The following is a 15,942-nucleotide window of genomic DNA, read 5'->3' on the forward strand; positions in this document are numbered from 1 at the left end:
TACAAATAACGTTTTATTTCACATTCTGAACTTTTAACATCAAACAAAGAACAATATAACGAAGAAGCAAATCAAGCATCAGGGATGACAAACCATCACTCGAAGATCCAAAGCTGACAAAATCCATTTGTTCCTCATATTACAGGTAACTTACTGTTCTATTTCACAGTTTTCAACCGAAGGAATATTGTTACAAGTCGCTTCAAAACGAGGTGAGCAGCACAAATTACAAAGTCTGTTAAAATGTATTACAATCATCGGTTCCATCACAACAAAACAATAAATCAAAATGAATCGGAACAGTCTCCGTGAGCTGCAGCGCCAGCGCACTGCCCAGATGGAGCGCCAAAGTAATTGAATGTTAACGCAGAAAAGTGGAGATAAATTTCACGATTGTGATGATCACAACATTATACATTTGTGAAAGCGATACCATCTCTAATTACTGCAGCTTTCATGTTTACAAGCAAGATCAGTAGCAAGGACTGGCTGTGGATGGAAAAGGACGAGACTTGGGGAAAGGGGTGGAGCTGGTCAGTGGTTGCACCACAGCCTTATTGGCATACAAGTTAAAAATAACCAAAATCATAATTATTAATAAATCTTATATCTACTGTACAATTAGAATGAAATGATCAACAAATAAAAGGCAAAACAAAGGCAAGTTCTGAGAATATTTGTGCCAATGTATCGGACAACGGAACAACGTGATATGGATGGCTTGTCACGAGATGGTGGCAGCAAATGTGTCATAATGGAAAGTGCTCGAAAAGACATCTTCAAACAAGAGCTAGGGCCGAGGTAGCATAAACCGGAAGCATGTTCTCTCCTTTAAGACTATTTGTAAAACTGGGAAGGAGGAAATGACTTACAAATGCCAGCTTCAAGTCCACGTGACATTGACGATTATTTGGCCGATGTGGTTCCGAGTGGAAAGGGGGTGGAGGGGGAACAAAGGCATTTGCTATGGCGGGGCAAAGATTATTCTCATATGACCACCATCTTGAAGTGGTGGAAGGGCTTGTGCGCTCCGACGATCCTGAGTGCTTAGCCGACAGAAGTGGAAGCTCCCGAGAGGGTCACCTGATCCAAACGGGTCAAACGGACAGAGGCAAAGAGCATTCCCTCACTTCTCACTTGAACAGCACGATGAGAATGGGCAAAACCCTCCAAACATGAAATTACCCCAAACCTTACGACCCTCAGTCCCTCGGTGACATGCAGGTGATGAGCAGACTGGGAAGAATGGCAGGTTCTGCGAGAACTTGGCCTTTGTCCAGCAGTGGACATTTCCCCGGCTGATCATTGAACGGATTGCAAAATAATGGCAGAGCTAAGTCGTGCAAAGGGGGGAAAAAAAGTGAATAAAGCAAGAATAGACAAGTACCTGTGTATATATGATCATGGTAAGGGTAACTTTCAGTGAAATGCTCATTCAGTGATTCTCGCTATTTACAGTTCTCAGCAAATGAACGATGAGAATCCGTGTATGTGCTTCTGGATGGCGTGTTTCACACCGATTTCCATTCATGAGACAGTAATGGTGAATATATACATGCTGATCTCGGTAACAACTGATAAATATTGCACAATCTTGGACATTTATTACTTTTTACATAAAGATGTTGAACAGGTGATTTCATTGAACAAAATAAAAATAGAAACAAAGTGGTTTTCCAATGGTTTGTGAACAATGCCAAGTGAAAATTACTATACCAACAACAAACGTGATTGTTTATTGAAAATATTAAAAATAAAAAAAATCAAATTACTTAACTTGAAATCTCCTTCAGTCTTCACTGATAAAAACAACCAATCGAATCATTTTCTCTCTTGTAACCAGATTCTCATCTGTCCATTCATTCGTGATTGACTATCTTAATACACAGAAGAAACTTTGAACAGCATCACATCATGTCCCGAAACGGTCAAAGCGTCCGTTTGAAGACACAAGATGCACAACATCAAGAACTCGATGCGTGTATTCAGGCCATTCGAGCTCTCAACAGAAAAAGTAACCAGACCTCCCTCCCCTCCCCGCCAACCCCCACCCCCAAAACAACAAAGACATTTTTCTTTTCAGTAAATTTCTACAGTAACTCTGGCAACTTCAGCCCGGGCGGCTTCGGTTCCACACAATTTATCCAGAAGTTGGCACAGCTTGCATGGTAATTATGACATCCATAGGTCAGCTGAGAGCTGGGGATCTCAACGCTGTTCGTCTGTACACAGCACGTCCACACACAACCCGAAACATAAGGAGACACAACTCGGCTTCAAAATCAAAATCGGTTTTTAGAAATGTATCAAGAGCTGCAATACAAGAATAATGGTGAGTTTTCTCATCAGGGAAGGACAGAGAGCCAGACAGACAGACACACCTTTTCTGGCATCTCCACATTGAGCAGGCACACACCACAAGCCAGCTTCTTGGTGGCCTTTGTGCCAGGCTTCAGAACACTGGTTGAAAAGTCCAATGTCTTCTCGTCGAGCTTTTAAGGTAATGGTGAAAAGTAAAAAAGGTTTGATGGGAGTTCAGCTTTCCAAGAATGTTCCATCACATTGAGAATGAAAGTAAAATATTTTAACTTGCAACAAACACTAAAAAGGCAATTAAATATTCCAATGTTTGCAAAATGTGCATTTGGCGTCGCACCATCGGGCACATTCTTAGGTAGGAACGTTGATGTCGAGATCCCAGATGCCTGAGATTGATTATAAACACGGTATCCTTTGGATGCCAATCAACTCTAATGAAACTGCAAACGGTGAGGAATACAGAAATTGACAAATACACCTTTTAGGAATGAACCCAAACTGCTATTTCTATAACTTAACACAACCATCATTTTAAAGTTCATTTACAGATTGAACATCTGCCAGAATCTGAAGGAAGAAAAGCTAAACAGTTAACATAAGGGCAATCGATAGAGCACATACCTCCGCCAGGTTGAACAGTTTACATTTTGGATCCCACTGATAGGCCGAATCTGCATCCGGACCGAGAACAAAATCTAACCGGCTTGATCTTGTCACCTAACCAACTCATCCACCAAGTTTCATCCCAATACGTCCATAACGCTTTAAAACATCATGCGATATATCGTTTTTCACCAAATTTCTCGATGGTGAAGAATCACTCAAAATTTTCAGATCTTCACCAAAATCTCATAAATTCGTCCTTGTCACACACCCAACCTGTTGACCAAGTTTCGTCCAAGTCCATCCAAAACTTTTTGAGATATCCTGCTCACAGACAGACAGACAGACAGACAGACAGGCAGGCAACTAATGAAGGGTGAAACCATAACGTCCATCCACCTTTGGTGGTGGAGGCAATACACAACCAACGTCCCCTTAGTTTTCAGATGTTTCTTAACCCTTAGATGCATGAGTGAAAAAAAGAGATTGCAATTTTACAGCCAAACTGGGTCATTTTTGACCCACTTATGCATCTAAGGGTTAAATTGTATTTCCAATAAAGTGGTTACCCACATGCCAACAAAGGTGGTGGCTGAAGTTATCTTTTGGAACCTTGAACAAGGAGAAATTGCTCTTCTGCTTCCGGCTTCCCTGCATGAGCATCAGATGTTTGACTGAGCAGGAAGCTCACATCAAAGGTTTCTTCAATACAATAAAATGCAAGAGCAGTTGGCTAACCAAGATCATGTTACTGGGAGGGATGTTACAATGGCTAACCAAAATTGATTGGGTATTTGATAAGAGTTAGCGGATTTGAGATGCACCAATGCGATTGATGCTCTGCATCAATGTTTCATTCATGTTCCCTTAAGAAAGAAAACAATCCGGCTTTTCTGGCTCAGGTTTACATTTAATAAGAAATGTTCATTCAATGCACCTCTCGCTGACGGCATGAAATGGCATGGACAAAGATCAGGCCAATAAGACATTTCAGGATTCATCGTCCTGCTGCAGCTCTCCAAGGCACTCACCATGCCAGCACCGAGTGAAAGGAAAGCTACGAGGTTGTGCCACGCCAGGTCAATGTCTCGTAGGCTCTGCTGCAGCACCTGGCTCCCCACGGCTGCAGTCTTGATGCCCTGCTCGACGCGGCGCGAGACACGGTACACCTCCACCACATCTAGAAGTACACATACAGGTGAGATTTAGAATGCGCATTTAAAAAGAAGAAGCAAAAAATGAATTTTGATATCTTGCGTCATTTGTACTCCAAAGTCGTGAAATAACTGAAACATCACATTTGCACATTCAAAATCACTTTGTTCATGTTTGTGTGTATGGTGTGGGTCATTAAATCAGAGGATCAGTCCTCTCCTGGGGGAAAAGGGAGAGGTAATAAAAGTCATTCATTATATTATACTAGCATGAGTGACCCGGCATTGTAGGCTAGCTTCTAAGGCGGTGGGGGGTTGAGGGGGATATCTGGTGCTGCCCGGCTGGGTGAGCTTTTCGTGGCGATAGTTTCGGAATGTGTTGGTCATCAAAACCTCTGGAGTTATTGGCCTCATGGTGGTGGTAAAACTGCCTGATATTGTGTACGTCACAATATACACTTTATAGCAGCCTTTGGTGGCCTCAAAATGGACGTGAAGACCAACGTGTGGTAAGTTAAAACCTTGCCCAGAATCTGAAGTATCGGCACCCAAAACTTGGGGCACCTTAGTGCTACAATGGTTCAGCCATGAAGGAATAACATACAAACAAATCCACAAACACAAAGAAAATATTTATAGATTCTATTATTTTTAAGTCCCATTAAATTAACATTCCTCACAGAGACCTATTCCCTTTATAATTACCCTTTAAACCTTTAAGAACCACCCTTTAGAATTACCCTTTAAACCATCTTTTAAACATCATTAGAATTACCCTTCAGAACCCATTAGAATTACCCTTTAAACCTTTATTTACAATTACTCATTAAACCATCCTTTAGAATTCATTAGATTTACACTTTAGAACCACCCTTTAAACCACCATTTACAATTACTCATTAATCCATCCTTTACAACTCATTAGCATTACCCTTTAAAATTACCCTTTAAACCATCCTTTACAACTCATTTGCATTATCCTTTAGAATTACCCTTTAATCCATCCTTTACAACTCATTAGCATTACCCTTTAAAGTTACCCTTTAAACAATCGTTTAGAATTACCCTTTAATCCATCCTTTAGAATTAGCCTTCAATCCATCCTTTAGAATTAGCCTTCAATCCATCCTTTAGAATTAGCCTTCAATCCATCCTTTAGAATTACCCTTCAATCCATCCTTTAGAATTACCCTTCAATCCATCCTTTAGAATTACCCTTCAATCCATCCTTTAGAATTACCCTTTAATCCATCCTTTAGAATTACCCTTTAATCCATCCTTTAGAATTACGCTTTCAACCATCCTTTCAAAACACTCATTAGAATTACCCTTTAATCCATCCTTTAATCCATCCTTTAGAATTACCCTTTAATCCATCCTTTAGAATTACCCTTTAAACCACCCTTTAGAATTACCCTTTAAACCACCCTTAAGAATTACCCTTTAAACCATCCTTTAGAATTACCCTTTAAACCATCCTTTCAAAACTCATTAGAATTACCCTTTAATCCATCCTTTAGAATTACCCTTTAAACCACCCTTGAGAATTACCTTTCATCCATCCTTTAGAATTACCCTTGAAACCATCCTTTAGAATTACCCTTGAAACCATCCTTTAGAATTACCCTTGAAACCATCCTTTAGAATTACCCTTGAAACCACCCTTTCAAAACACTCATTAGAATTACCCTTTAAACCACCCTTTAGATTTACCCTTTAATCCATCCTTTAGAATTACCCTTTAAACCACCCTTTAGAATTACCCTTTAAACCACCCTTGAGAATTACCCTTTAATCCATCCTTTCGAATTACCCTTTAAACCACCCTTGAGAAGTACCTTTTAAACCATCCTTTAGAATTATCCTTGAAACCATCCTTTCAAAACACTCATTAGAATTACCCTTTAAACCACCCTTTAGATTTACCCTTTTATCCATCCTTTAGAATTACCCTTTAAACCATCCTTTAGAACACACAGGAATCACAATTTTGAATTACCCTTTAAACTATCCTTTAGAACTCATAAGAATTATCCTTTAGAATTCTGCTTTGAGCCCATTAGAATTATCCTTTGGAACCCTTTAGAATTAGCCTTGAGGCCATCCTTTCAAAACTCATTAGAATTACCCTTTCAAACTCACAGAATTATCATTTAGAATTACACTTTGGAACCCTCTAGAATAAAAAATGGTGAGTGAGAAAGGTTGTTCTTCTTTATTTGGATGGATAGAAGGAAGGACATACCCAAATATTGAAGAGGCTTCACTGCTAAAAAAAATTATCTCAGTCCTCTCTGTGCATGCACTCTCGGGACAAATTCAGAGCCAAAGTACTGCTAAACTACAGGTTCGTTTTCCGATTCGTGCTCAAAATATATCATTCAATTGAAATCAAGTTGTTCCTCGATCATAAACTGACATTTGCAGACAGACATACAAAGTGAACCCATTGTTTAATCCCACTTTCACTTTGCGTCAACGGGGGAGGAACAAGGCCTTTATCCGCAGCTTGGTGGAATACGTATTGCTCTCCTCTTTAGGCCGGTGCCGCTACCTCACACTTTGCTCCACTTGACGCCGTAGAAACCAAGGCTTTGAAGATCATTACAATCTCCTGTGACGAAGCTGAGTCAATGGGCCTATACTTTAACATTGTGGACAGGTCGGTGGTCTTAGACTTCAACCACCTTCTTTCTGGTCTTCACCCTCTACCCCATCTGTGCTTTGTCCACATCCCCACCCACTCCCCTGGTTTCTGCAGGGCACACACAGTCTGCCAGCAACCCACTTTCAGTGAAACTCCCAAATCTCAGAATTACTGCTCACCTCCACCCATTCATTCCTCTTTTCGTTCACTTGTGGAATCAACTTCCACATTCTGTTCAGTGTCATTCTTCCCTCCAGATTTTCAACACACATGTTCACCATCATCCAAGATCATGCCCCATCCAAAACAATGACCTTTTCTGCCCACGTTAACCCTCCCTAACATCAGCTCTTTTCAAATTTCCAGTTTTTCCTTCCTGAGAGTTTGCTTCTGTATCCATCTTACCTCCACCCCACGTGTCCTCCCCGAATCCTCACATTCCTCATCTTTGAAGTCTCTCTCCATTTTGTCCCTCATTCTTGTTGTCGGCATTTCCCGCTTCTCTTTCTGATGTGCCTTTTGCTGTGTTGTGTCCTCATCCGTTTTATTTTCTAGCTCCTCCACGAGCCTCGACTCCAAGATGTTAAAAATTACCCCAAAAAAACCTCTGGAGTCTGGGGTGGTGATGTACGAGCCAACATTTTAAAGTTTCATGATTGGACAGGGGTTTGTAGTTTCATAGCAATACAAAATAAGTTTTAAAAGGCATGGCTTTTGTTAAGGTCTGCATAACTATTTGACTTTACATTGCACGAAGAATACTTCAAAATTTTTCATTTGCCTATCATCATCAGTGTCAGTGTGATCAGTGACGTCGTATTGGATTGACTGATCTATCTGTATGGGGGAACACCACACACTACGACAGAAAATAAACTGTGCTCAATGGTCATTTGTGATTTTGTTTTATAAACACCTTCCAGACATCGTGCCCTCATCAGGAAGAGAAAATGGTTGACTCGTTGCCATAGCAAAATTGCCTTAAAGGGCTTCAAACAGTTGAAGGGCACCATGAAATCAATGGTGCAAACAAAAATAACTCTCCTGGAAAAGAGACGAAAAGCAAATTGAAAAAAGTACAAATAAATGTAAAAATAAAAAGTACAAGTCAAGACAGAGGACTGGGGAAATTATACAAAGAGTGTATAACGAGTATCCTGAGGGGGCACCAGGGTCACCCTTTGTAGATGGTGGGTAGGGCTTAAAATAAGATCTTGGAACCTTGAATTATATTAGCATGACAGACAAATTTACGATTTACTCAAAATCCAGCTGGTCACATACGTAGAAAAGCGCTTTGAGGGTATATAACAAAAGCTTCTTGACGATTAGGTTTCTGTCGACTTGGCAACAATTAACGACCCAATTAAAAGAGTTGGACGATGATAATATCTTTTCCATGATGAAAGTCGATGAAATTTGATTCGGAAGGTCGAAAACAACTGTATGTCCTCTGTATGTAACAAAGCACCAAGTGCGAAGCAAAATTGAAAACCACATCTCCCCTTCCATCTCCTCTCCCCCCAACTAGCTCTTTCGTAATGCAAAAGCCATAGATAACTAGAACGGCACTGGCTCGACTGCACACCTCCGCCAGATCGAACAGTTGACGTTTTGTCTCCTAATGATAGGCCTGACTTGCATCCTCAACCAAAATCTTATCGGCTCGTTCTCGTCACCGAACCAACGCGTCCACTAAGTTTTGTCTGGATCCGTCCATAACTCTTTGAGATACTGTGCTACATATCGTTGTTGGCCACTTCAATGGTGAAGAATCACTTACAAAATTAAAAAATTACTGTATCCGAAACAACATTCGGACTTCACCAAAATATAATCAATTTGGCCTTGTCACACAACCACGAAGTTTCGTTTGAACCCGTCCATAACTTTTTGAGATATCCAGCTCACTAACAGACGTGAAAACATAACCTCCATTCACCATCGGTAGGGAGGTAATTGTTATTTTCACTCAGCATCATTCGTTAAAACGAATTAAAAACAAAACGTCAAAACGATCAAGTAATGCACATCTAAGAGGTTAAACAGGAGCCGTTGAGACCTACCTGCCAAATACTCCATGCCCTGCTCAGACTGCACCACTTCCGTGCAAACAGCGGAGCTCGTGATGCCATTAAATATGTCGTTTGCCTTTTTGATGACCTGCAAAGAACGGCAATCAGGGATGCAAAGATTTTTGACATGGAGAAAGTTTCCGTTCGTAAGGAATCTTTGCTGCGATGCCGCATGTGCGACGACGAGGTGGAGTGACCGTTCCACAAAGACGTACCGTATGAATGCTTTCCAAGCACCTCTGCCACTCATACGCGTACCGTTCGTATTCCTGCACAAACACGAGTTGGGTGTACACACGGGCCTGCTCATCTCAGATCAGGATCACGGTGTGCAATGGTGTGGAGAAAACAAGCTGCATCCAATTCAATGCAATTCTCCATTCGGATTGCAACAAGTTCTCAGCGTTCATATTTTGACGAATCAAAATTAAACTTGAGCGTGTTCACACAACCGAGAGAGTGAAACAAACATCAATCCAATGGTGGCAATTTAATAAAAAATATTTAAAATAATAAAAAAAATTCCATAAAACCTCGTACGAGGCATTTTTACCCATCGCTTCGCTGGCAGGATTAATCACAAGAGGGCATGTTGTTGTACTTCACAACATCCTGATTTATTCACTCTTTAATTTGCCCGAGATCATCTTCCATCTGCTTGGAGTTCAGCTAACATCATCTTCATCAACCATCTTTGCCGCTGATATATGGCGCGAGCAAAAATCACTTCTGCTTCGCTGCGAAGATCAGTGTTGGATGCTTTGGTTTTAACTTCCGCTTAAAACAAGTAAAATGAAACATTTTGAAAATTTTGAATTATTCTCATTCATCTGTCAACATTACCATAATACATATTATTAAGTTATTGAGACTTTCTTTATACAAGATGATTATATTTATAATATGCCTGGTGTTGGCTTTATGGTTAGGGTGGTGGGCTGGGGATCCGAGGATCCTGAGTTCAAATCCCCCTCGGCTGTTGAATGAATACCAGGGAGGGGTTGACTCTTCCTGCCAACCTTCCGAGATCGGCAAAATGAGTGCCAGCTTGCTGGTATCCTGTGTCGGAGTGGCGACCCGTCCAGGATTGTGCCCATTAGCCAAGGAGACTGCTTAGGCAGCACCAACGCTCTGCGCAGAGTATGGTCCCAATAGATGGATGGATTTGTAATACCGGCTACCACCGGATGGCACTATGTGATACACATTTACAGAGAGAATTGTGGTCTTCCGCCCACCTTGAATCCCCTTCCCAGATATGCTACCCAGACAGAAACCATACATGGGGTTCCCTGAAACAACTTGGAAAATTTGGTTTTTGTTTAGTTTTTGAAGCATATATTTTGTTACGGCTTTCAGAATCCGATCTGATGAATGCATACAAACATCTCGGTCCTCAGACAGTTATTTCCCAAAATGCATGTCCAGGATAGACCTTTCCACATGTCTGGTGGGATTCTAAATGTGATGCATTGAAGAGGGGAAAGAATAGATTCCCTCTCTTATGGGAAGCTCGTTTTCTCTTTACGACAGACACATTCATGCATGTGAGAGAGCCGTTAGCCCAACGGAGGCTCGTCACCCACCTTTCACCGACATTGACACCCGCCTTTTTCCATCGACGTTTGACACCGCGTTCACCAGCTCTATGGACGCCAACTGGCTCTTTTTCGTTTCAGGCTGAACATTGAGGTGATACTTGTTGTTGACGTTTTATGAGCACTTCACATTTTCGCTCAGTAATTCCGGCAAATGGCTGCTTTCTGCCGTTCATCCAGCACTACAGGCATGGCGTCATGGGCCGGAAATGATCGCGGGACGGGTGGGTTGTCACGGGCAACGATGTGCGAAAGGGCGGGGTGGATTTGGCTGGAGTCTGCTGGAGGCTCCGCCCAGACGGGCCACCTCCAAAAGAGGATGAGAGGTCCATTTTTTTCAGTCAGTTGGCGATAGCTGGTTGCGGTTCTGACAGCTTTGAGAGTCAGTTGGCAACGGCTCTGAGAGTTTTGCGACAGCTTGTCAGACGGTTGCTTCATCGATTTCCAGTCAGTCGGTTGCTAAGCTGGCGACAGTTGGTGACGGCCTTGCAGCCTCACAGTTTCTCAAAGCGCCTCAGCTTCTCACAGCTCTCCGTCGGTTGTGGCTCCTGGTGGCTCCTGACGGTGGGTGATGCTCAGACCGTTGATGCTGGTTCTGCTCGAGACCTGCTCTTGGCGTACCTAATTCTTGTTTGTGGCGTCGACTGGCGTTCAAGCTGCTTTGCGAGTGGGTGCACGGCAAGGCTGGGCACTGGCAATGGACAAGGCACGCTCACACATTTCAGGACGTTTTATTTGACGGACGATGACTTCTATTTGGTGAGCGAGTCTGGATTTCTCCACCCTCCCCCTACCCCCCCCCCCCCGCCCCCACCAAATGATGTGCTGGGTACCCTTGTCTCGTGTTTAATTGTTAAGTAAGGCAGAGTGACAAGCATCTGCTCTTTGTGCCTTTTTCTATCAGTGCCTGATTAATTATTTATTTGCTTGCGATCATTTTGATTGATTTGGCCTGATCAATTTGGCCCTTAGACGGGCAAGCAGCAGCTTCTTCGCTCACTGCAGATCTGGATAAAATCACAAACTGGTCCAACACGTGGAACATGTCTTTCAATCCAGACAAATCTCACACTCTCACTATGTCTCTTCGAAAGGACCGTTTACAAAACCCCCCCATCCACTTTCTCAACAATCCTCTGGAAGAAGTCTTTTCTTTCAAGCTTTTAGGTCTCACTATCTGCCATGACCTTTCCTGGGAAAGTCACATTTCCAACCTCGCCTCAAAAGCCAGTCGCCGACTGGGAATCCTCCGTCGTGCTAAGTCCTTCCTCGGCCCTCTTGAGCTCCTGACCACTTACAAAGCTTTTGTCCATAGCCTGATGGAGTACTGCTCTCCCCTCTGGGATGGTGCTCCTGCCTCCCACCTTTCTCGGCTTCACGCTGTCGAAACCAGGGCATTTAAGATCATCGGCATCTCCCGCAATGAAGCTGAGTCTTTGGGCCTCTCACTCAATCACCGCAGGTTGGTCGGTGGTCTTTCTGTCTTCTACCGACTCCTCTCCAGCCTTGCCCCCCCTGCTCTCTCTGCGATTTGTCCCCACCACATTTCCACAGGGCGCTCAAGGTCCGCCAACAACCCCCTTCTGGTAAAACTACCAAAATCACGAATCACTGCTCATCTTCACTCTTTCATTCCTCTTTTTTCCCGCCTTTGGAATAAACTTCCTCACTCTATTCTTTCCCATTCTTCCCTCCAGGCTTTCAAAACAGCTGTTCACCACCACCTCTTATCTTCCCCCATCCAAATCCTCGATCTTTTCTACCCCCGATAATCCACCCAAGCCCACTTCCTTAATTTCTCCTGCTTTCCTTCCTGAAAGTCCCTGAAATGTCCATCTTCTCTTCGCCATGTTCCCCGTCCCATCCCCATCCCTCTCCCTTCCACAGTTCACCTAATGTGTCTGTTCCCCACTGTTTTGTCCCTTCCACTCCCGCCCCTCTTGTCTCATGCCTCCTTGCTGTGAGTTGTGAGTTAGCTCTCATACGAGCCTCGACCAAGGTATACAAAAACAAAAACAAAAAAAAAGTCCTTATTTGCTTGTGATCATTTTGATTGCTTCGAATTAACTTGTTTTTACCACAAGGAAATAAAAAGTTATTTTTATTTATTTATTTTCTTATTAATAAATTCCTTTGTTGACGTTCCAACCTGTCCGTGCTTGTCCTTTCCTTCCATTGATCCAGCATTCTACGAACCTAGATAGACTGGGAGGTAATTACTACACGAATTGACCTGTAATAGTCGGCACGCACCAGCGGTTAAACGCTTGGCCACCCTAATTAATATCTAATCAAGATAATATTGGTGCTTTGCCGTGGGCTCGCTCCCCGTTCAGGAAACCACGTGACCTCTAGTTAAACGGAAAATTAGACGGTGGACACTGGAACTTGTGGTTAACTGATTGGCGTTCGTGGTTCTAAAGCAACACACCGTACCACGAAGTTAATCGTGAGAGGTGGCCCCAGGTCTGGCTCTTCCGAGGACAAAAGGAGATTAAATTAAACTCCCTCATAATACACTCGGTACCCGTGGCCGTAACAATATAGTCCGGGTTCCAGACCCACCATTTTGGGATGGACTGGACGCCTCGCCCTAAATTTTGCTGGTCACAATATTATTTTAGTTTAATGGCGGTAGATTCAGAATCAACAGATCTGCTCAGCTACCTGTCTTGCGAAACCACCAGAATAGGGGTTTGAAGGTAGGTACCCCATCGTAAAATTAAGATTTTCGGTATCGCTTGCTTACCAAATAACGTCTATAACGACAAAATACATGAATATTACCAGCTGTTGTGAAAATTATATAAGAAATCTTACATTATCTTTCAGTTGGTGACCTAATATTTGACCTCTGATGACCTTGAGTGGTCAAAATTAGGTCATTTTAGTCATAAAGTCATAAAAATTGTTTATGAAACTTAAATTATCGAGTCAAACAGTACATGTTCATTTTAATATAAGCCCAATTAATTTTCAGATAAGATATCCATGTAAGAGGTGAGCTAACCTCAGGTGTAGGTTTATGTTTATGTCCCCAGCATCCCCAGGGTCTGCGCCAGTTCAGTATCCCCAGGTTCAGATCTTGGCCCAGCAATAAACTGTCACCGTAATGTTTCGTATGCAGGGCAATTTATCAACGTGTGTGCTGTCCCTCAAATGGATGTTAAACTGGGCATCACATCTGCCAGCGTCAGTGGATGGATGTTCAAGATCCCATGGTGTCATCGAGGATCAAGCTAAATATGGTAGCCCTGTTCCTCACATAACTATCCCGATACATCTTGATAAAATAGGAATGAAACATCAGACAGAATCTCACCTCCACTTCTCCTGTTAGGTCTTTGTACTTGTCCCGGATGACAGGGAGAGAGGGCTTTTCACAAGAGCCAACCGAGCTGATCTTTTGAGGAGATGGTACTCCCTCAGTTCCTCCCTTTGCCTTGTTGTCAAGACTCTGACTACGCTGTCGAGAATCTGCAGAGGACAGATATATTGAGGAGACTCATTAGAACAGTAAAGGTAGTGATGATAAATAGTCTACCATACAAAGAAACTGCATGCATAATGTGACAACGAATCAGATAACACCAGTACAGCACAATTCATATGTGACAATTACAGCGCAGGAAAACCCTTACAAATATCACAGGGGTTACGTTCTGCAAATAAGTAAAAAAAGAAGAAAAAAATCCACAATAGTTTAAACCAATTTCCTATGAGAAAAGGGGGGTTCAGTTCCTGGACTTCGAGAAAAAGAGGAAGGTGGGCGGCAGCGAAACATAAACACATCACAATTGAAATAAACATGTAAAATAAATGTAAAGCATGTTAACATTGAAATAAATATGTAAATGAAATAAATACAGAATAAACAAACCAAAACATAGGACTTTACCATTTAAATTTATTCAAAAACAGCGAGTTGATTTTTACAAAACAAAGAGGTGGGTGAGGATAAGAATATTACGTACTTTGTCATAAATATAAACCACAAGACTAAGCGCTGGATGATGATGCTGTTGGAATGGGGAATGGGGAGTGGGGAGCAGCGGGGAGGGGGATTCAGCAATCGGAAGAGCAGCATTGGCTTCACGACGAAGTCGCCTGCTGCATTGCCACAGAAGAGAAGGGCAAGACAATCCTTAGCCACCTTGAACCCTGGAGCAGATCTTTCCTGCTTGGACAGGAAGGTAACAGATGGCAACCTCTTCCAGAATAATCCAGTCTCGTCAGTGTTAAAGACATGCTCTGGCATAAATCCCTTCGCCTTGATTAGTTTCATGAGCTCTGGTGGGTAATTCCGCAGCATCATAGTCTGCCGATGCCGTTTCCCCGACTGATTTGACATTATGAAGGCCGAATCTTCTTTTGAAGTTCTCAAACCAGTTTTAACTTGCTGGCGTGGAACTTGTGGGTGGTCGTGGTTGAACTGCAGTCTTCGGCCCCGGATGCCTTGTGGAAACGTTGGTAAATGCACAATAATTTTTTCAGTATCACCGGTCCACTCAAAAGCACTTTTTTTCTGTGTTTTGTCCTCAATCCAAACATGAAGGGTTTTTTTTCCAATTCTTTCAATATAAGGATCACTGGACTGGAATGACACTTTGGCACTTTGCAGATCACTGGTGGCAACACTTGCACAGATATTTGACTCACTTTTAAAGATATTCCGCACAGTCAATTCATTTTATCCCATCATGGCAGCCCACAGATGCCACACTGTCACCTTCAGCAAACCGATCCAATGACTTGATTTGTTTTTCGCATAATGTCATGTTGTGTCCACGGCAATTAACACCGACACTGGACAGATGGACCAAAACAGACTTCAAACGCATTATGTTCAATATTACTCAACTTTATTCCCCATTCATTCCCCAAGGTCGGTCAAATCGACGGCAAACACGTACGGAAAGCAAATGGTTGAAATATGCTTTCTTACCTTTTAAAGGCTAGGAAGAGAGGAGACAATATGCTGTGATAAATGGAACAAACCAAGCAAGTCAAAAGACACAAAAAGGAGAATGGGAATATGCAAACTTATACACAATGATGAGATATAAACCGCAAATCCAAACCCATGAGGTGCCACAGATCACACTTATACAAGAACACAACTAGAGGGGGAGCACTCGGGAGAGTGCAAAACCTCTGCAGCCAATACTGCTGGGTCACTTAAGTGAACCTGATATCCCATTCATTGTTGGTCAAAACGGATCAGACTCTACTGAACCACGATTGAATAAACTAAAACTAGATCGATGCACATGTAGAAATGCCAAAAAAAATATATAAATTTTTTGAAAAAAAAGTTGCAAAATTTTTCTTTTTTTTCTCCAACAATTTTTTTGGGGGTTGGAAATCACTTAAAACATGTAGAAATGCAAAAATAAAAATTCAAATATTTTTTCAAAATGGAAAACCTTGTTTTCTTCAGAATTAGGGATTCACCCACCTCAGGTGTAGGTTTCCCAAATCGATTGGGAAATGGGGGATAAGAGAATTCCGCCACAGCGGCCATATTGGACTTTGGACCAAGTCCA

At 42.3% G+C, this 15,942-nt stretch overlaps 1 protein-coding gene across 8 annotated transcripts in view; it reads right to left on the minus strand.

Annotated features, from left to right (window-relative positions):
- The window catches only part of SYNRG (synergin gamma), a 141,255-nt gene continuing 125,313 nt past the window's right edge, over nt 1-15,942 (minus strand). For 6 of the 8 annotated variants that reach the window (XM_085859366.1, XM_085859367.1, XM_085859361.1 and 3 more), the window contains 6 exons: nt 13,719-13,873; nt 9,014-9,067; nt 8,790-8,886; nt 3,954-4,102; nt 2,382-2,492; nt 1-2,222 (listed from right to left, as the gene is read on the minus strand). In XM_085859366.1, the coding sequence (XP_085715492.1) occupies nt 2,091-2,222; nt 2,382-2,492; nt 3,954-4,102; nt 8,790-8,886; nt 9,014-9,067; nt 13,719-13,873 (698 nt within the window). In that variant the 3' untranslated portion in view covers nt 1-2,090. The other 2 variants (XM_085859364.1, XM_085859365.1) reach the window with 2 other exon arrangements.

The sequence above is a fragment of the Eptatretus burgeri genome, chromosome 16, assembly GCF_056783735.1.
Source record: "Eptatretus burgeri isolate ZD-2024b chromosome 16, Ebu_testis_v1, whole genome shotgun sequence".
Taxonomy (NCBI): Eukaryota; Metazoa; Chordata; class Myxini; order Myxiniformes; family Myxinidae; genus Eptatretus; species Eptatretus burgeri.